This window comes from Malaclemys terrapin, chromosome 2 (genome assembly GCF_027887155.1).
Source record: "Malaclemys terrapin pileata isolate rMalTer1 chromosome 2, rMalTer1.hap1, whole genome shotgun sequence".
NCBI classification, from domain to species: Eukaryota; Metazoa; Chordata; order Testudines; family Emydidae; genus Malaclemys; species Malaclemys terrapin.
In genome coordinates this window covers 132,354,334-132,375,461 of record NC_071506.1, presented here as the reverse complement: position 1 = coordinate 132,375,461, position 21,128 = coordinate 132,354,334, and the positions used below count along the sequence as shown (strand labels likewise).

The 21,128-nt window shown below is 50.9% G+C and overlaps 1 protein-coding gene across 3 annotated transcripts in view; it reads right to left on the bottom strand.

Moving 5' to 3' along the window:
* BMP1 (bone morphogenetic protein 1) overlaps window positions 1-14,988 on the bottom strand; it is an 85,131-nt gene extending 70,143 nt beyond the window's left edge. For 2 of the 3 annotated variants that reach the window (XM_054018502.1, XM_054018503.1), the window contains exon 1: window positions 14,736-14,987. In XM_054018502.1, coding sequence (XP_053874477.1) covers window positions 14,736-14,874 — 139 coding nt within the window. In that variant the 5' untranslated portion in view covers window positions 14,875-14,987. Of the gene's footprint in view, window positions 1-14,735 lie in introns of all 3 variants that reach the window. The other variant, XM_054018501.1, reaches the window with a different exon arrangement.
* Between the last annotated feature and the right edge of the window lie 6,140 nt (window positions 14,989-21,128).

The window sequence follows — 21,128 nt, the reverse complement described above, 5'->3', positions numbered from 1 at the left end:
GGGTGGACTGGATGGGAGTTAAAAGATCTTTTCCAAATCTCAAACTGGATTCCTGTGCCCACCTGGAATGGACTTGATGTGCAGCCCCTAGGAAGACAAAACCCTGACCTACTTTCCTGCACCACCGGAAGGGATTGTGGGTTTACCCAGAACAGGAAGGCAGTTCAGTGGAAGGAGGAGATCTGTTTAAAAATGTAGATCCCAGACAAGTGCTGATCTGGCAAATAATACAGTCTCAGCGTCAATAGCTCAGCATCCTACTTCCATCCCAAAGTTGTTAAATATGTCAGGAATGTTCCCCCCTCCCCCTCGCCAGTCTGGCTGCTGCACACAGAACATGCTATGCTCCCAGCAAAAACAGACACCAAGCTGCAAAGAGCAGAATTCAGCCAGTTCCAGGTTCTCCCCCTGAAATACTGGAGCTCCATGACACAGTGGAGGATGGCAGGGCTGCGGGAGGGAGCTCAATCCTGCACTGCCAGCACTGGCCAAGTAAAAAAAAAAGAAAAAAAGAATCCAAAAAACAAACTTGATAATTTCCCAGTATGACCAAAGAACCTGTGGGCTTCCTTCTCTGGGAGTGAATTTAGCACTGGTGAAAGCCACTGGCCCTTAATGCCTCTGCTTGTACACAGAGGACATCAGAACTAAAAGTGATTTGAAACCAAGGCACTTTTTACACCAGAGGGGTTTTGCCCCAGTGTAATTAACAACTGGGTGTGGACCAGCCCCTGCCTTCCTCTGAGAGCTCCTACATTGGCTTTGCCCTGAGGGACCAGGATGTAACATGGGGCGGGGGGGAAAGAGGCAGGGGGGTCAGGCCTCATGCGCCATGAAAGCTTATGCTCAAATAAATTTGTTAGTCTCTAAGGTACCACAAGTACTCCTGTTCTTTTTGTGAATACAGACTAACACGGCTGCAACTCTGAAACCTGTCAATCCCTATTGTTGCTCTTTATCCTTAGGGACTTGTATGGCCCCCATCATCCCAGTAGCAGTGAGGCAGAGCAGTGCTATTAGTGCTATCACAGATGGGAAACCTAAAGGCCTTACCCAAAGTCATACAGAGGTCTGTGATGGGGCAAAGAATTGAACCCAGAGAGCCAGGCTAGCACTCTAACCACTGGGCCATGCTTCCTCTCTGCCAGGTCGATAACCGTTCCCATTGATTTGCTCTGTGGACACGTTCCTGCTAGGAACTGAAGTTCATTTCACAACCCCATGAACCCGCAGTTCTATGTAGCCTTGCTCTGTACCCTGTCAGCTGAGCAGGGCGTGCAGAGAGCACACGCTAGCTTGAATGGTCAGTAACGTGTCCCCATTGCATCTGGACAGGGCCAGCATGCGCTCCCCCCGCCCCCCATGTCCTTCCTGTGTTTAACCTCCCAGGGTGGGAGTGTTTATCTGGCCTTGGGCAATCACTCAGCTCAGAGGCAGGCAGTCATTCCACAATGCTTAGCATTTGCTAAGCTTGGCGAGAGCCAGGCAGGGCATTCATGTTAGACCAGCCATGGAGCCCAGGCACCATGCAGGGAGTCCTATGAGCGCACAGCAGAGTGGGGATATATCCCAGTGTATGTGCTGCAGAGGGTGTGACCCCCTGCACTAACCCTTTGCATCCACAGTCCTGATCCGAGTCCTGCAGCTTGAGCCCCCTCATTTGTCATGGGGGGGGGGGGGAGAAGGAATAAAACCCTCCCTCAAAAGTCTCCTGCCTAGCAGCAGTCAGAGATTCCTTGGGGTGAAGTGGACGGTTACCTGGCACCAGCCTTGCTCGCTGGTGAAGCTTCTGTTCCTCTGCCGGGCCTGCAGCACACCTCCTGATTGCTGCAGTATTTGAACAAGCAGGCTCCGGGATGTTTGCCTGGCAGCAGCCTCGGCTGTGCAAAGAGATTCCAAGAACAGCAGCCAGGGATGGAGACAAACCAGAAAAGCAAGGGAGGCCCTCTGTGAGATTCCTCCCAGATGCACCATTCTGCAGCCCCCTGGTAGTGCCCCTCACTACCAACAAGGGAGGGGGAGCAAACAGCCGGAGAACACTGGCTAGGGATATTTGCTTTCCCATAGCACCTTCCTTCTGATCCAGATGCATGTCTGTCACACACATATAAGAAATTCAGCTTCACAACCTGTGCTGTGGAGCAGGTCATTCTCACTGACACTGTTTTAACAGACACTGACGCACTGGACAGGGAAGTGGCTGGCCAGGGAGTGAGCCAGTATCAGAGCTGGGGATAGGACCCTCTCCTGGCATGTGCCCTCTCCGAGCCGGATAAGTCTTACTATAGTTTACTGGTGTCTGCTAGCAGTGAGTGAACAGTTGGTACAGCTGTGCAGGTTAGAGGACTTGGTTTAACTGAGGTTGAGAAAAATTCCCCTTTGTGCTGAGACCAGGCTAACATCAGTGTTCGGGACATATCTCCTGCATGACAAAAAACGTCATGCCAGAACGCAGCAGAGTCGGCGGCTTTGAGGTAACGGTACGGCGCTGGGGAAGGGATGGAGCCCTGGGGCATTCTGGGGAACAGGGAATATGGTGCAGGGGCTGGGTAAAGGCTCTGGGGGATTCTGGGATGGAGCATGAAGGGTTCTTTCTTCAGCGTGCATCCTCCTCAGTGCACCATTGTATCCCTGCTCCTGGGCCTGGAGTCAGTGTGCTTTCTGCTCCTGCAGAGAGTCCCTCGCTGTATCCCTCAAGCTCTGCCACATGTCTGTTGCTGGGCCCCTACTTCTGAGTGGATCCCCAGCTGCTCGTCACCTTAACCGCTCTGCCTCCTCCCCCTTGGCTCACACGGCGAGTGTGTAATTACAGACTTGGCGAGCGCCGAATCCCTGCTAATCACAGCCCAACCAGCTGCCAGGACTGTCAGTACCACAGGCTGCATCTGTGCGAACTGAGCGCAAAGGCAGAGCACATCCTGGGCTTGCTGGCCGAGGGGGAGCACGGCGAAAACGCTATGTGCTGAGGCACACATAGGATGGAAACAGCAGATGGTGCATGGACAGGGGAGAGCAAGACACAGAGAATTCAGGAATAAGTGGGTTATAAAAAGAACTAGATGAGTTCATGGAGAATAGATCCATCAATGGGTATTAGCCAAATTTGTCAGGGATGCAACCCCATGCTCTGGGTGCACATAGCCTCTAACTGCCAGTTGCTGGGACTGAACAGTAGGGGATGGATCACTTGATAATTGCCTTGTTCTTTTCATTCCCTCTGAAGCATCTGGTATTGGCCAGGTGAGAAAACAGGATCCTAGGCTAGATGGACCCTTGGTCTGACCCAGGATGGCCACTCTTATGTTCTTTAACTGTTGGTGGAGGGAATCAGAAAAGGGAGGGAGCCAGCATCCTTGGGAATAGAAAATGTGGATGTTGATGGTTCAGATATGAGGAACAGAGGAATCTGGAAGGAGATAAGGAGGAAAGGGACTTTTTATACCAGGGAATTAGGCAAGCGGGATGGATTGTTGGGAGAGCAGATGGGAAATGTGGGACCTGTTGTGTGACCTTCAGAAAGTCTCTGCCTCTCTGTCGGCCTCAGTTTCCCCTCCTGCCCTTTGTCTGTGCTGAGGAGTCTAGATACTAAATAGACAAGACAGATAAAGGTAGAGGACAGGAAGTATTATTCTTCCCTTTTTTACAGATGGGGAAACTGAGGTGCAGGACAGTGACTTGCCCAAGGTCACACAGAGCTGGGACTAGAATCCAGGTCTCCTGAGTCCCAGTCTAGAACACTGACCCTGCCCCTCCTGTTTTGTAGCAAGCTCAGCATTTTTGCCCTCTCCCGCCTTTGTCCACAACTTCTCTTGTCCAGGACTCAAGGCCTTGCCCAGCTCTATTCTCTGCCTTCATTTCTCCCCTTGCATCCTTCACCCTACTACTGCAGCCCAGGCTATTGCAGGCGAATGGCTGCCCAAAGCAGGAGACACTGGGGCAATCGGGCTCACTGACGTCAGTGCCGTTAGCCCAATTCACCCACAGGCTACTTTGGGGTTGGGTAGAGAAGTTAGCCATGTCCGTGGGGAAGCTGCGGAGACTGTGGAATGAGGAGGCTGTTTAGGAAGGGTCTCAGGGATGGGATAATGCCTGGGTGGCTTTGGGTCTTGTTTTGTAAATCTCCGAGGCTGGCACGCCCATTACATCTGCATCCCACAAAGCTGGAAAAATGCTTCTGACTTGGGTACCTCTGAGCTTAATCAGAGCCCACTCAACAACGAAAGGAGCTCAGCTGAGCTCTCTGGGATTCTCAGGCCAGGAGGGACCACTGTGAGCATCTAGTCTGACCTCCTGCATAGCAATAAATTGTTTCCAACTAACGCACGCTCAGAGATGGGTCATGAAGAGGAGATGGTCTGGTCGCCCCAAAGGAAGGAGGGAGGGGAACTCTCCTTACGGGGGTGGAATTCATCTTCCTACTGATCCTGCTCCGTTACTCCGAACAGAACAGATGCTTCCCAGCTGCCAGGTAAGGACGCAGGGCGAGGAATCAAACCCAACACACGTCAAAGCCTCTCTGGAAGCAAGCAAAAAAGGAAGGATATTTATTAAAAAAAGAAGGCTGCAAGGGGACACTGGGGGGACTTGACACACATACACACACACTCTCCCTCCTCCTCGAGTTTGGATTCAATCTGTAAATTCAAGTCAACTATGAAAACAGAACTGGAGCCAGCAGAGTTAGTCACTTACTGAAAAAAGAGCTGCTAGAAAGAAAAATATTTGGAATCTATTCAGTGGGGGTACCAGATTTTTCTTTTAATCCTTCCCCAGTTCTTCATGATCAAGGTCATCTGCATGGAAACAGGATCTTCAGAGGTTTTTCAGGAGGAAGAACAGTGTTTGTGGTTCATGGACAGGACTGGGAGCAAGGACTGCTGGGATCAGTTCCTGGCTTTGCATGACTGTAGGGTTGATAACACTGACTAACTCCCATTGTGCAGATGGGGAAATTGAGGCACAGAGAGGTGGGGTGGCCTGTCTCATGTCAGACAGCCAGTCATTGGCAGAGAAAGGAATACAACCTGCAAGTCATGTCTCCTGAGCCTTCCTCCTCTTATTGGAAAGTTGGGAAAGAACCCAGGAGTCCTGACTTCCAACCCACCCCTCCCCCCAGTGCTCTAATTATGAGACAACACTCCCTCCAAACCTGGGAATAGAACCCAGGAGTCCTGACTCCCAAGTCCTCTGTTCTAACCATTAGGGAACCATTTGCCAGCACAGCTTTGCTGGTCACGGATCACACTGCATCACACACCTGACCAACATAGCTAAGATAGGAAGTATGGCAAAAGACCACCCTGGCTTAACCAGGAGATCTTCAATGATCTAAAAATCAAAAATGTGTCCTACAAAAAGTGGAAACTAGGTCAAATTACAAAGGATGAATATAAACAAATAATACAAGTATGTAGGGACAAAATTAGAAAGGTCAAGGCACAAAACGAGATCAAACTAGCTAGAGACATAAAGGGTAACAAGAAAACATTCTACAAATACATTAGAAGCAAGAGGAAGACCAGGAACAGGGTAGGCCCGTTATTCAATGAGGGGGAAAAAATAACAAAGAAAACGTGGAAATGGCCGAGGTGCTTAATGACTTTTGTTTCGGTTTTCACCAAGAAGGTTGGTGGTGATTGGATGACTAACGCAGTGATTGCCAGTGAAAATGAGGTAGGATCAGAAGAGGCTAAAATAGAGAAAGAACAAGTTAAAAATTACTTGGACAAATTAGAAGTCTTCAAATCACTAGGGCCTGATGAAATGCATCCTAGAATACTCAAGGAGCTGACGGAGGAAATATCTGAGCCATTAGCGATTATCTTTAAGAAGTCACGGAAGATGGGAGAGATTCCAGAAGACTGAAAAAGAGTAAATATAGTGCCCATCTATAAAAAGGGAAATAAGGACAACCCTGGGAATTACAGACCAATCAGCTTAACTTCTGTATCCAGAAAGATAATGGAGCAAATAATTAAGCATTCAATTTGCAAACATCTAGAAGATAATAAGGTGATAAATAACAGTCAGCGTGGATTTATCAAAAACAAATTGTGTCAAACCAACCTAATAGTTTTCTTTGACAGAGTAACAAGCCTTGTGGATGGGGGGAAAGCGGTAGACATGGTATATTTTGATTTTAGTAAGGCTTTTGATACTGTCCTGCATGATCTTCTCATAAACACACTAGGGAAATGCAACCTAGATGGAGCTACTATAAGGTTGGTACAAGACTGGTTAGAAAACCATTCCCAGACAGTAGTTATCAGTGGTTCACAGTCAGGGCCGGCTCCAGGCACCAGCGCAGCAAGCAGGTGCTTGGGGCAGCCAAACTCTTTGGCGGCAAGTCCCCTAGAGCTGCCGCCGAAGTGCCGCCATTCGCGACTTTCTCCCCGTCCCTCCCCGCCGCTTGGGGCGGCAAAAATGCTGGAGCCGGCCCTGTTCACAGTCATGCTGGAAGGGCATAACGAGTGGGGTCCTTCAGGGATCGGTTCTGTTCAATATCTTCAGCAATGATTTAGATAACGGCATAGAGATTATACTTATAAAGTTTGCTGACGATACCAAGCTGGGGTGGGTTGCAAGTGCTTTGTAGGATAGGATTAAAATTCACAATGATCTGGACAAACTGGAGAAATGGTCTGAAGTAAATAGGATGAAATTCAATAAGGACAAATGCAAAGTACTCCACTTAGGAAGGAACAATCAGTTGCACACATCAAAATGGGAAATGACTGCCTGGGAAGGAGTACTGCGGAAAGGGATCTGGGGGTTATAGTGGGTCACAAGCTAAATATGAGTCAACAGCGTAACGCTGTTGCAAAAAAAGTGAACATCATTCTGGGATGTATAGGCAGGACTGTTGTAAGCAAGACACGAGAAGTAATTCTTCTGCGCTGATTAGGTCTCAACTGGAGTATTGTGTCCAGTTCTGGGCACCACATTTCAGGAAGGATGTGAACAAATTGGAGAGAGTCCAGAGAAGAGCAACAAAAATGACTAAAGGTCTAAATAACATGACCTATGAGGGAAGATTGAAAAAATTGGGTTTGTTTAGTCTGGAAAAGAGAAGACTGAGAGGGGACGTGATAACAGTTTTCAAGTATGTAAAAGGTTGTTACAAGGAGGAGGAAGAAAAATTGTTTTTCTTAACCTCTGAGGATAGGACAAGAAGTAATGGGCTTAAATTGCAGCAAGGGAGGTTTAGGTTGGACATTAGGAAAAACTTCCTAACAGTCAGGTTGGTTAAGCACTGGCATAAGTTGTCTAGGGAGGTTGTGGAATCTCCATCATTGGAGATTTTTAAGAGCAGGTTAGACAAACACCTGTCAGGAATGGTCTAGATAATTAGTCCTGCCATGAGTGCAGGGGACTGGACTAGATGACCTCTCGAGGTCCCTTCCAGTTCTATGATTCTATGCCAGAAAAACTTTTAAATGTCGACCAGGCCTGAGTCTCTTGATGCCTCAGTTCCCCCCATCTGTGAAATGGGGAGAAGAGCAATTGCCTGCCTTGCAGGGGTGTTGTGTCACAGTTACCAGGCTAACTGTACCTCGGACCCCTTCTGGCCTCTCCAAGGGCATCATCTCGCAGGCCTCTTTGGGTGGAATCACCCGATTCTCTCACCCTCAGACTGGACCCTGGACTGCAGCCCCAGATACTAACTGATTGCCTCATCAGGCTTGACTTATGTTCAGTGCCCTCTGTTCTGTTCCCTCTGGTAGGCAGTGACCAAACAGCCTTCTTAAAGCAACATATTGTTTATTTACGCATGTCTAGTTTACCAGGTGTCTGTCCACCTTCCACATCCGGTAGATCTAAACTTCCTACAGACACTTCAAGACCTCTAGAGTCTGGGTGGTATACTCTGTTCTCTCAACTCACCAGGCAGTTTTCCCTGCCTGCTTCAGAAAGTGTGCCTTTAAATCCTGCTCTATCTTTTGATCAACCCCTTCCCAGGGATCAAGTCATTTTTTAACTGCCTATAGCCCTTTGATGTTTGCAACTTCCTTGGAGACAGGCTGTAGGATCCTCCAAGCTAATAGCTTTCCCCACTGTCAACTGTGTGCTGGGATGTTCTTATCTGGGAGCTAGTGTCTTCTTTTGGCTGTAGCCCCCACTGAATTAACACAATACCCGTGTATAATAAACATTCCACTATCGGAATACAGTAGTTACACAGTCTCGCTCAATAACTAGGTTCACATACGCAGTCTAATAGTTATTACAGATGCTTCTTGTCTTTAGGACCTGCTAGATCCTTGCCATTGAGGCAATGTCCCAAGCAGCATCCCCTCACAGCAGTGCAGGAACTGTCAGACCCCAGGTAGCCCCAGCTTGGAAATCTGAAGCCACTGGGAAATGGAGCTATGAGGCCCAGGGGGGTTGTGCAAACAGGGATTTCCTCTCTGTGGGGAAGGACACATGCCGGAGTTATTGTCAGTCTCAGGCACCAGCCCAGGTTCGGGGAAAGAGGACATTTTCTTTTCTTCTCCAAGTGCCTCCTTCTTCCAGCCTATGATGCTGCCTGCTCTCAGGCCCTCCTCTCCCAGCCGGAAACTGTTTGCGTGTGGCTGACCCCAGGAGACCTCATAATGAGTCAGTGCTGTCCAAGGCCTCTCAAGACATTCGCTCACTAGTCAGGGAGGTGCTGCGGCCCTGTCTCAAGCTGGGATAGTATTACATCTTCAAAGGGTCAGGCTGGGTCACTGCTTGGACTGGAAACCTCCAGGAAGTACACAGGGCTGCTGATAGACCAGGAGGAGGCATTCTCTCCTCCCAAGCAATGCCTAGTATGATTCTAGGTGCTGCCTTAAAGATAAAAGCAGGTAAGAAATGCAGTCCTCAGGCAGATCAACCCCTGGAGATAACTGGTCCTTTCCTCTTCCATTCAAACAGTCCTTTCACCCACAAATTAAAGCCCCTTCAAATCTTTCCAGTCTAGTTTCTCTTGCCGATCTCTCCCCTTCTGCTTGTGCTGCCTGCTGGATGCTTTGTTCTCTCCTTTCCCTCCTCTGCCAGAGAGTAATCTGCAGGGAGTCTCTGTCCCATTCTGTCTCTAGCAGGCTGAAGCATCCTTCCTGTTCAAGTGCACTGAATGTGCTCCCTGTTCCTGCACCGCAGCAGTGCTGGTTGATAAGCGCCGGGAAGTCCTGCCTCCCTTTTGACATGACCCGATGGCATGAATCAACAGCAGGAGGATTTCCCAAGCTGCTGGCAGCGCGTACAGAAGGGCAGATGGGAGGTATAGCCGAGCCAGGCACGCAGCCCTGTGCTTCGCCATGGGAAATCCCGCCAGCTCGCCCCAGGATTAAAACCCCAGTGATCAAAATTCAGCACGCAACTAAAGCTTACCTATTATTAGCCACACTGCCACCACCATGCCCTCCCAAAGCTGCAGGATGAGAGCTGACCTCTCCCCAGTTCAGTTTATTATAGAATCATAGCAATATAGGGCTGGAAGAGACCTCACGAGGTCTCCTGCCCCCAAACCCACACTGAGGCAGGAGTAAATCCAAGACCATCCCTGATCAGTGTCTAGTCAGAGGACGCTGCAGTGTGAAATGAGCTACGCCCATGCACTAAAACAAAATCCAAATGGCATGGTGTGAAATTCACAAGGTCTATGCACCACTTTAAATCTGCAAACAATGCACTGATAGAGGAGATCCAAATGTCAAGCTGTGAAATTCACAAGGCCTATGCAGCGCTTTAAATCTCCAAACAAAAGCCTCACACTGGCTTCTGCTCAGTGGGCACACTTCACCCTGGATGAATAAATGACAACAGTTGGAATAGGTCTGTGCATCATGGTGATAAATACAACTGTAACAAGTGACTTCAGTTGACTCAACATGGAAACTGGAATTTAGGTCAAACCTGCTCCCCTGCAACAAGGTGTGTATGGCCGAGATACCCAAGGTCTGATCTGGGAAGTTCTTGCATAAGCAGATGGTGGAGTTCGCTAACTATCACAGTTATTCGGGGGATAATCCCTATCTTATTCCTGGTGATCAAGTATCCCAAACACTTTGCTATCCTGGATGCTCAGAGATCCCGAAACCAGGGCCCATGAAATGTCATCCCACCCTGTCATATTGGAAGGACATTTTGACCAGCAAAGGGTCCAGACTAAACTCCTGGAACAGAACGCCCTACACTTCAGAATGGGAAGATTCAAATCATCCCTGACTCTGGGAAGGGGGGGAGGGGTCCAAAATCTGGATCCACATTTTCCAGCTTTGCCCCCCGCATCACATTACAGAGGCAGGGTTACTACAGCAGCACATCAGGCTGATAGGAACTAGTGACTCACACAGGGCCAAACCCATAGCTGCTGTCCCTCTCTAATGGCTCAGGAGACACCCGGGAGTTTGTTTTCATTGCTGAAGAGCTCAACAACTGTATATTAATCTCCCAAGGACAATGCAAGCACAAACACTAGCTGTACGTGTTTGATTAGCACTCAATAGGGCGTTGTGTGTTCAAAGCTCTGTTGCAAATGTTAACGCAGCCATGTTCACAATAAACCAGTAAGGTCAGTCAGTATCAATATCCCAATTTCACAGCTGGGGAAACTGAGGCACATAGCTGCAAAGGGGTTTGTCCATGGCTGCACACAACAAGTCAGTAGCAGAACGGGGAGCAGAATCCAGACCCCTATGCTCTAGCCATTAGACCACACTTCCCTCCCAGGGATAGCACCCAAGAGTCCTGACTGCCAGTCCTGCCCACTCATTCCAGCCACAAGTTCACACTTCCATCCCAGACTTGGAAAGAGAACCCAGGAGTCCTGACTGCCGAACTCCTGCTTATTCCTCTAGCCCATCGTGTTCAACAGGAAACAAAGCGATATTGAGTTGATTTATAAATGGACTCTGTCACAAAAGATTGACTCGGTGGCAGCAGATGGGCCCCCCAAAGGACTTGCTAACCCCACGGGCAAGCCACCCTCTAAATACAGCAATTGTACAGAGCAGCATGTACAGAGATACACAAAAATTAAACAAAGCCCTACTAAAACAAGACACCTCACTGCACAAACACGACACTGCACACTGCCCCAGGGGAGGGAACAACCCACATGTGAGGATGTTGCTTAGTGCCCGGCTGGAAGGTACTTCAGACAGGACAGTGTTGAGGATGGTATGAGAACCTATACACAGTAAAAAAGAATAGATGAACACTGTTCTCCCGGCCCAACAGGGAGAGTGAATGCTACAGCTAAGGGCTCCTCTCCTAGAGTTGCCAGCCCCAGGAGTTGAAATCGAGGGGGTGTTAGTCCGAGTGCTGCAAGGGATCCCAGTGCTTAGGACAGAACCCACAGCACACACAGACTCTGATGCAGTTCACTGGTCCTGGCAAATTACCAAGGGGCCCCTCAGCGCTATGGAGTCTGGACTGCTAACTGACTGAATAGGCCTGGTCAACACTGATTCTCCACTTGTAAGGTAACTCCCCTCTCTTCAGGTGCCAGTATATTTATGACATGCATCCGACGAAGTGGGTATTCACCCACAAAAGCTCATGCTCCAATACATCTGTTAGTCTATAACGGAGGTCGGCAACGTTTGGCACGCGGCTTGCCAGGGTAAGCACCCTGGCGGGCCGGGCCAGTTTATTTACCTGCTGATGCGGCAGGTTCGGCCGATCGTGGCCCCCACTGGCCGCGGTTCGCCGTCCCGGGCCAATGGGGGCGGTGGGAAGCGGCGTGGGCGAGTGATGTGCTGGCCGCAGCTTCCCACCACCCCCATTGGCCCGGGACGGTGAACCGCAGTCAGTGGGGGCCGCGATCGGCCGAACCTGCCACATCAGCAGGTAAATAAACTGGCTCGGCCCGCCAGGGTGCTTACCCTGGTGAGCCGCGTGCCAAATGTTGCCAACCCCTGGTCTATCAGGTGCCACAGGACTCTTTGATGCCTGTATCTGTAATTTTCACTCCATGCATCTGAAGAAATGGGGTTTTTACTCACGAAAGCTTCTGCCCAAATACATCTGTTAGTCTTTAAGGTGCCACCGGACTCCTGGTTGTTTTTGTGGATGCAGACTGACACGGCTGCCCCCTGATACTGGACTGCTAAGGAAGCAGCAGCTGCTGTGGCTTTGGATCAGAGCCGGGGAGGTTTATTTTGACAGGAGGTAAGGAGACGGACTGCAGGACCGGGGCCACTGTTTCCATCTAGGGAGCGGGCACAGCTGTGATGTGGGAGCTTTGATGCCAAAGCTGGCAGGACCACAAGCCTGGCTGCATTTCTCAGGAAAACGCCTATTGGCACTACAGCAGGGTCTGGGCCAGTACCACCCTGGGGTGGGGGAAAGTTCTGCAGCGGGGAGGGATGGCAAGGGGAACGTTAGGGAGGCTGTGAGCCACGGGGAGTGATCCCTGGTGGGTGGGTGGCCTCAGGATACCCGTGGCATGAGCTGTGCAGTGAAAACCAAATCTATTTCTTGACTATTCCCACTGCTCCTTCTCCATGTGGAATTTAAGGGAGCCACGGAATAATTCCAACTGCCAAGGAGTCAGCTGTTTCCGGGCTGCTCTTAAAGTCCTAGGAAACTTACTGCAGCTGATGCCTTGGAAAAAAAAAAAAAACCACCACACAAACACACGCACTCTCCCAGAGCCTTGTGGGATATGTAGTTGGCCAGGCCAATCTTAGCAGAGGAACTGCTTCCCTGTCCTGTAGGAATCAATGGGCAAGCTCCCATCTGACCCCCCGATCCTGAGTTACACTTGAAGCTAATTGAGTGATAAAGAACTCTTCAGGATAGGGCCTGTGTTTGTACAGTGTCTAATAGAGCCTGATTCAGACTGGGGCCTCCGGACATAGCCACCATACAAATGGCAATAACTGAATTAGTCACATATGGATCCAATAAAGGTGGGGGGCAGGGATCCAGCATGCCACTCCGCATGTCTCTCACCATACAATGGACCAGCAAGCACAATCAGAAGGAACTCCTCTGGACCTACCTCTTGTCTGGAGTGACCTCCACTAATTTAATCAACAATTAAAACCCCCCTCTCCTACACACATGCACAAGGTGATGAAGTGGAGGTTAAACAGAGCAGATTTAAAGGGACAATGGCTTCCTATGTCCAGAGCACGAGGTTAGGCTCTGCAAGACCTGACCTACTGTGTGACCTTGGGCAACTCATGTCTGCTCTCTGGGCCTCAGTTTCCCCTCCTGCCTTTCATCACTCTTGTCTATTTCAATTGCAGGCTCTTTAGGGGCAGGGAGTGTCTCTCATTCAATACAGCATCTGGCACAAAGGAGCCCTGATCTCAGATGGAGCCTGTAGGTGCTGCTGTAATTTAAATACCAACCCCTTAGCCATCTCCTGGCCTGGCTTGCTCAAGGAAGATAATAAACATCATTCTAATACAATAATAACCACACTTAGAGGGTGCTTTGTATGATCACAATGCTACACACACAAATTCAGGCCCTACTCCCACAATCCAATCTGCCCGAGGGGACCCCAGCACCTATAAGGATCCCAATGCAGGTTTAGATTTTAAACTCCCTCTCTGTTGGTTGGTAAAGCATCATGCTAGACTGATAATAATAATAAAAAACAGTGAGATAATATTACAGTGAGATAATATTACTACTGAGGCTTTACAGGGCTCTTTTCCTCAGCAGATCTCAAAGCACTTTACAAACGACAGTCCTCATTATCCCCATTTTACATATGGGGAAACTGAGGCACTGAGCAGTGAAGTGACATGCCCAAGAACAGGCACCAGGCTCGTGGCAGAGCCAGGAACAGGGCTAAGTCTCTGATCAAATAACATGTCATAATCACTAACTGAGATAACACTCCTCCCACCCAAAATCCCTCTTTATCAATCTTAATCCAATCCCCACCCTTATCACCACCAGGCTTTTCTGTTGTTGTTTCGCAGCTGGGAGAAAGAAAGAACAAAAAGTTTTTGCAAACTCTTTGCGTCCCGATTCTCCTCTCGCTTACGGCCCGATCCCCCCCCCCCCCTTCACACCGGAGTGAGACAGGAGTGAAACCTGTGTACGACAGGAGACTTCCAGAGAGCCCTTAGCCACAAAGCCTTAGCTGCTAGTGGGCCAGCTGTGCCGGGGACGTGGGGGCGATCCGGGCTGGAGGAGTTCGCCTGCTTTGACAGCTCCTCCTGGGAAGCGAGAGAGCCCCCCCTCCTCCCCCCCGCCGAGCCTCTTCCACGTCCGAAGTATAAACAGATGGATGGATGGATCCCCCCAGCGTAACCTCGTGGCAACTTCCTTCCCCGTCTCCCTTACAGGAGGCATCTTAGCCCCCTCCCCCCCCACCCAGCCAGACCCAAGCCCTCCCCACAAAGAAATCCAAAACTCCCGGGGAGAGAGGGGGGAGGAAAAACTCCCGGGGGAGGGGAAGATTCATTTCCTGCAGCACAAAGGGGGGAGGGAGGAGGGCAAAACAACCCAGAAAACTCAAGTCTCCGGCCCCGGAGCTTTTCCCTGCCCGAGGCTGTGTCTGCCCGGGCTCAGCTCCCTCCCAGCCCCGGCAGCAGCAACTTTGAAAGTGTCCCTGAAACACCCCCCACGTCCCCTTTCTTTTGTCTGCAGCTGCCCTGCCAGCCAGGCAGTCTGCATGACCCAGGCTCACCCAGCCCCTGTCCTTCCGTGGCCTCGCTGCCCCTACACGACCCACCCCCCCCACCAAAGGACGCATTTGCACAGGGGGGGGGCTTTGGGGCAGGGGATCCCTTTGGCCCTACCAGCTTTGCAGGGATCCTTATAGTCAATGGGCTCAGTGTCTTCCTCGTCCTCCAGCTCATAGGTGTAATCGGGGAAGTCCAGGGCTCGTCCCAGCACCGCGAAGGACAGGAGCAGCCAGCACGCCCTGGCCCCGGACATGCTGGCTGGCGAGTCCCGGGCAGACGCGCCTCGGGACCGAAGGGAAAAGCGGAGCGGGAAGGAGGGGGAAGGAGAGAAGTGGAAGGAGATGGGAGGGTTTTCCCCCCTCGCTCTCGCTCTTTTTTTTTTTTTTTTAGGGAAATGAGAGCTGGTGGGGGCGGGTTCAGGCCGGGAGCTCAGCCCCTCCAGCCTGCAGAGTTTGCTCGCAGCCCTGCTGGGAACGGAGCCAGCCCGGGGTGGGGGAGAAGCGGCTCCCGGAGATGCTCTTGCATCGCCGCTCACCGGCCAGGGAGCGCCCTCCGCGGGGCCTCCGGGCCACCCTCGCCGCTGGGATCCCCGCCTGCCCGGGGCTGGGAACGCCCGGCATCCCGCGGCGCGGCGTGGGGCCGTCACACCCCGCCCCCGCGAGAGCACCGAGGGCTGGACCCGGGAGCACCCGCGGGGAGCTGGTGCTGTGCGCTGCCCTCTTGAAGTGGCAGATTTCTATAGGGCGGCAGCGGGGGGGCGTTTCAGACCCCCCGGCTGTGAGCTGATCTCTGAGCTGCGGGGCCCCGGGGAGCCCCCTGCTATGGTCCAGTCCCCTCGCCCACCCCTTTGGATGCGGCTGCAGGGCTCCCAGCTGCCTCGGGAGCGATCAGGACAGCTAGGAAATGCTGCCCCCTCTCTGCTCCGGCCCTTGGTATGTTTCTTGGGGAGGGAGAAGGACTGAGAGAGTCATCCCCTGCTGTGATCCCAGGGCTGGTCGATGAGTGGCAGGGCTTGAGTGCCGGGATAGACCCTAAAGCAGCTGCTTGCTGAGAAGGAAACTGGGAAGCGGTCTGTTGGTTGCTTTTAATAGGGGCTTGCAATTAGCATCCACACTGGGGTCTCCACAGACAGGCCTGAACCAAAACCCTGGGTCCAGCCACTCCCAGGAGCCGAGCATCAGAAGGGATTCTCCCCCTGCCTCCGGCTTCATGCAAAGAGGTGCAAAATGCTGCTGGTGGTGCGAGGGGCAGTTCTGGTGGGCTGGAGTCTCACACTTACTTTTCACAGGTGTAAATGGCTACCGAACTGGGCTCGCATCTAGCCCCCCAGGCTGGGAAGGGGACAGCATGCTTCCCCAGTGTCAGAGGAAATACAGGGAGGAGTGCTGTGCCCCTGTGAGTTCTCCATCTAGGAATCTAGCCATCCCTCCCCCCCTGCAGGGGCAAGTCCCTCAGATGCCTGGCACTCATTTCAGTAGGTGCACTGAGCATGGGAAGCACAGTCTCTGTCCCGTGAATCTGTGTCACTTTGGGGGCCTGGTCTGGAATGGGACTGGAGAGTCCATAAGAGTGATTTGGACGGTGTGAACCCTCGGCCGGGAGCGGCTGGGAGCTGCACCCTTTTGCACATCTGGCCCTGCTCATAGTTTTCTAGCAGCCCTTCTCACAAGTTTCAAAGTAGCAGCCGTGTTAGTCTGTATCCGCAAAAAGAACAGGAGTACTTGTGGCACCTTAGAGACTAATAAATTTATTTGAGCATAAGCTTTCGTGGGCTACAGCCCGCCTCTTTGGATGCAAGGTGAGTTTCATGCTGGTGAGATGTGCTGGCCTGACAGCCCTGGAGACACCCTCTATCCCTGGAGCTAGCACAGAGCTGGGGCAAGCATCCCCTATACACACACTGGGCCCCGCCAATGCTTTCAGCTCCAGAGTTCTCCTCAGCCCACTCGCTCCTGGAGCCACCCAGGCTAAGCAGTGCCAGCTGCAGCAGGGGTTTCACCTGCACACATGTGAGGTAGACACTCGGCCCCATAAGAACCCACCAGCTCATCCTGGCACAAGGCCAATACCTGTGCAACATGCTTCTCCACATGGGACGGATGCACAGGGCCGGACTCTGCCCACTGGAGAGGGTGTCTGAGCAGCCAGGGGTGCTGCTGAGCCCCAGTGTTCAGCCAGGTTAACAGCAGGGAAATCACCGTAGGGTGACTGGTGTGCTGGGGGGAGGGAGCAGGGCAGGGGAATTGCTGGGTGGTGCTAGTAGCTATGTGTGTAGGGATAAAGCCAGGCCATGGCAGCGGCCCCAGCAAGGAGAGATGAACAGCCTTTACATGTGCAGGGAGCTCCCCACATGGGAAGTTTGGCCCAGCATCCCTGTAACGGAGGTCTGTGGGCGACACCTACAGGTCAAGCCCTGTCACTTCAGTCCTCTCTCGTGGCTGGCAGCTGCTGGGTGACTTGCAGGATGACCCTGAGACCTCCTGTTGTCAGAAGCCCACCCAGCCTGTGCTTTTCTTAACCCTTTGGAAGCTGAGCCCTGGGGAACAAGCTGGCTGCAAACAGAAGGCCTAAGGAAGTGGGTACCAGGATAGCAGAGCACTATTAGGCAGAGGGTTCAGCAAACATTCCCTGTCCTACTCCCGGATTGGGACTAGCCCCCTTGACTTGGCTGAGGCTTGGATCTCCCCAGGTTGTGCCCAATCTGCAGAACAGCAGTGGGGTTGTGCTTGTAGGTTATTCTCCACCCCAAGGGCAGCTATGACCAGAGGCAGCACATCTCCCACTTTGAACAGATCCTCACCTTTCCTTCCTGCCTCTAGGACTTCCTTGGCTGCATAATGAGTCTGGCAAGACATGCCCTGCATCTCAATACACTAGCAACTGCTGGAGTAGTAGAAACCATTAGCTGCTATAATGGAGCTTGTGCAGACACTTCTGTAACCTTTACCCAGTTCATGTGACTGGGGCTAGGCGATAAACTGCATCCCAGCAGCCCTGGATATCACACCTTAGATAGGGTGAGTATGTGCAGGTGTAGGCTGTGCGTATATGGGTGGGAGCAGTGGTTTTGCTTATTAAAGTGTGTGGGAGGATACTGTGTTTTATATATATATATGAGTGTGTGCATCAGAGAGAGTACATAGTGTTTATGATGTTTGTGTGTAGGTATGAGCAGTGTCCATACCTTTGCATTCACTAACTGCCCTTGTCTCCTTTACCTGCAGAACACAACCCTGGCTGCACAGCAGACAGAGAAAGCAGAGTTACCTCTGTGAAGATGAGACGTTGTGGGGGGTTTCTTCCCTGCAGTTCTCAGTGGAATTTCTACTGCATGCTCCTCTGAGAAGGACTAGATCTCTGCCTGTATCAAACACTGAACACCTGCCCACAGAGCAGCTGGTGGTGCTGATGGGAGAGGGATGCTTTTCCCTCTCACAACTATGCTGTCTTGTTCCTGGTCTTCCTTTAGCATCTATCCTTCCCCCCCACACACCCTCCTTCTCATTGCAGTCTCTTCCTCCCTCCCTCCACTGGACGCAGAACACCATGTTTCCCATCCCATGCCAAACCCCGTTGAGTCCAAAGGGTTAAGGGAGACCTAGGTCTGGGAGCGAACTCAGGCAGCACTGGGGGCTAGCTCAGCCACAGGGGGGAACTGCTGCAATGCTGTGCAAGGCCGTGATTTGTGAGGGTTGGCCACTGGCCAGCACTGGGATCAGCCCAAGCAGTGGCCACTAGGTAGAGCTCCAAGCTTGCTATTGTCTGTCAAGGGCAGTGCACATGCAGGGCTGAATTGTTACTAATTTGTATCACCATAAGTGCCTGGGAGTCTGAGTCCTGGACCAGGCCCCCATGGTGCTCAGCACTGTACAAATAGAACAGAGGGCTGGTCCCTGCCCCAAAGAGTTTACAAAACCCATACAACCCCCTTAAAATCAATGGGCATGATGTGCATCCCCATGTTTTGATGGGGTAGGATAGACCAGGGATTCTCAACCTTTTTCTTTCTGAGGCTCACCCCAATATGCTATAAAAATTCCATGGCCCACCGGTGCCACCACAATTGGTTGTCTGCATATAAAAGCCAGGGCCAGTGTTAGGGGGTAGCAAGGAGGGCAATTGCCTGGGGCCTCAAGGCCCATCTCCCCTCTCCCCTCCGCCCCCCACGAAGCTACGTTGATTACTCTTTGGCATCAGCCCTGGGTGGCAGGACTCGGGGCACTGGACTTCAGCCCCATGCAATGGGGCTTTGGCTTTCCGCCCAGGGTTAGATTCTCCGCCTGCTGTCCTGGCTGGGGTCGGTGGCCTGGGCTACACAGGAGGTCAGACTAGGTGATTTAGTGGTCTCTTCGGGCCTTACACTCTGTGTGCTGCGATGCACTATGCAGCATACAACATTCCAATTTGCTAAGGACTTTAAATGCACTGTGAACTGCTCTTGGCCCTTTTGCATGACTAGCCCCACAGCCGTGCACAGTGGAATCATGGGGGCTTGGCTTAGCTGCCTGAACTTGTCAGGTTCACTGGCCACTGCTTCTGCTCTCACGTCCCTGAGGTGATGCTCCTATAGGACCCAATCCTGCTCCCATTGAAATCAATGGCTGATCTCGCAGCGGGACGAGGATTGTCCCCAACTTGCAAGTACAAACGGTTTGGAAAGGAAGTGTATTTAAAGTGGTTAATATTGTTATTAACACACACAGGCCCCCACTGAGCTCAGAGCCCCATTGCGCCAGGAGCTACCCACACAGAGAGAGACAGTCCCTCTTCCAAAGAGCTTGTGCTGTAAATAAGAGGAATCAGAAATGAAGGGACTTGCCCAAGGACACCCAGTAGATGAGTGGCAGAGCCAGGCCTAGAAACCAGTTCTGTTGACTCCCAGTCCAGGGTCCTGGGCATTAGGTAATGCTGCCTCTCCATTAAACAATCAGGTTAATATTTTGCCCATTTGTGTGACAGTCTCAAACTCCTTTGCAAACATTAACATTCACTGCAGGTCAGTTTCCTTAGTCACAATACAGAGACTAGGACAGAGAGGGCAGAGCCAGCCTCATTTTCAGCAGGCTGAGCACCCTCAGCTCCCCCCAATGCCAGCTGGAGTTGCATGTGCTCGACTCCTCTAAAAATCAGGCTAGAGGTATCTCAAGTTGGGTGCCAAAAATCTGAGGCCACTTTTGGACAAAGTGCCTGACGTTCCATAGTGAGTCAGTGGCAATGAAGAAGATAGAACCCAGGAATCCAGGGTCCCAGATTCCTGCTCTGGGTACTAGCTAAAACTTTCTTCCAGAGATGGGAATCGAACCCAGGAATTCCAGCTCCCCCTTCCTTTTCCTATCTGCTCAATAACATTCCTTGTCTCCTGTTTTCTTTTCAGTAACTGCTAAATTCAGAATTCCTCTCATTCCAATTCCTTACTCAAACATCACTGCTGAGGGGGAAAGCCTGTCTCTTTAATAAATCACCTTTGATGCATTCCCCCTTTATTTTCCCCCAGGGTAAATAATGTCAGGATATACTTCAATTACACAAAAGCGCAGGTTAATTTTAGACCCAACATTTAGATTTTTGTAAAAACAAGATTTTAAAGCTACTAAGTGCAATTAAAAAAAGTTTCCATTCAACAAAGAACCCTTTGAAAACAGTGTTTTTTTTGTTTCCCCCCCTTTCATGGTGTGCAACCCACACACTACAACATTGGGCTCGTGCATGAGAACACAAAAGGGCAAGAGGCAAATCCAATGTCATTGTCTGTGTAGTCTCGAGAGGAGACAAACAGCATCCATGGTGAAACGTTTAAAATGTAAAAGCTGAATGTCTCAAACACTTTCCATTTTGATAACTTCAGGCTCTGTTAGGATTACAGGAAAAGATGTTTGGTTTTTGGAAGCTATTGGGCCAAATCCTCAGCTGATGTAAATCAGCCTCCACCTATTGATTTCAATGCTGATTTACACCCGCTAAGAAGCTGGAGGCTAATCTGGGTATTTTCCCCCTTTAAGTTGTAGCAGGTTGGAAAACCCTGTGCTATGGTGAATTTCTTTCACATCTCTTTCCACACCTGTTCATAAGTGGCCTGGTCTCTCATTCTGATTGCCACTTAGGAGAACTGGAAATCTCATTGATTCTTGTCCTGGAATTTCATTCAAAAGGCTTCATTATATTCTTTTAGCAAGAGGTGCTCCAATGTACAGAAGTGCCCTTTAACAAGTCCATTCCTTAATTCTTTCAAGTGGGCTTGCTGGAAGCTGGATGTTCTGTACCCTCAACAGGACAAAAATGAGAACCCCACTGGCATTATTTAGTGTGCATCATGGGCCTTGGGGAGGTTAGGTTGACCTCACATGTTCTCTTTAAGAACCGGAAAGCTAAAATCTGGGAAGTTCTTGACAGCCAGTCACTGGGCGGAATGTACTTTCCCCTGACGTATCCATTTATTTATTTATTTATTTAAGCTGTGGAATAAACAAGTAAACCTCCCAGCCGAACGTCCCGAGTTAGCAGCCAATT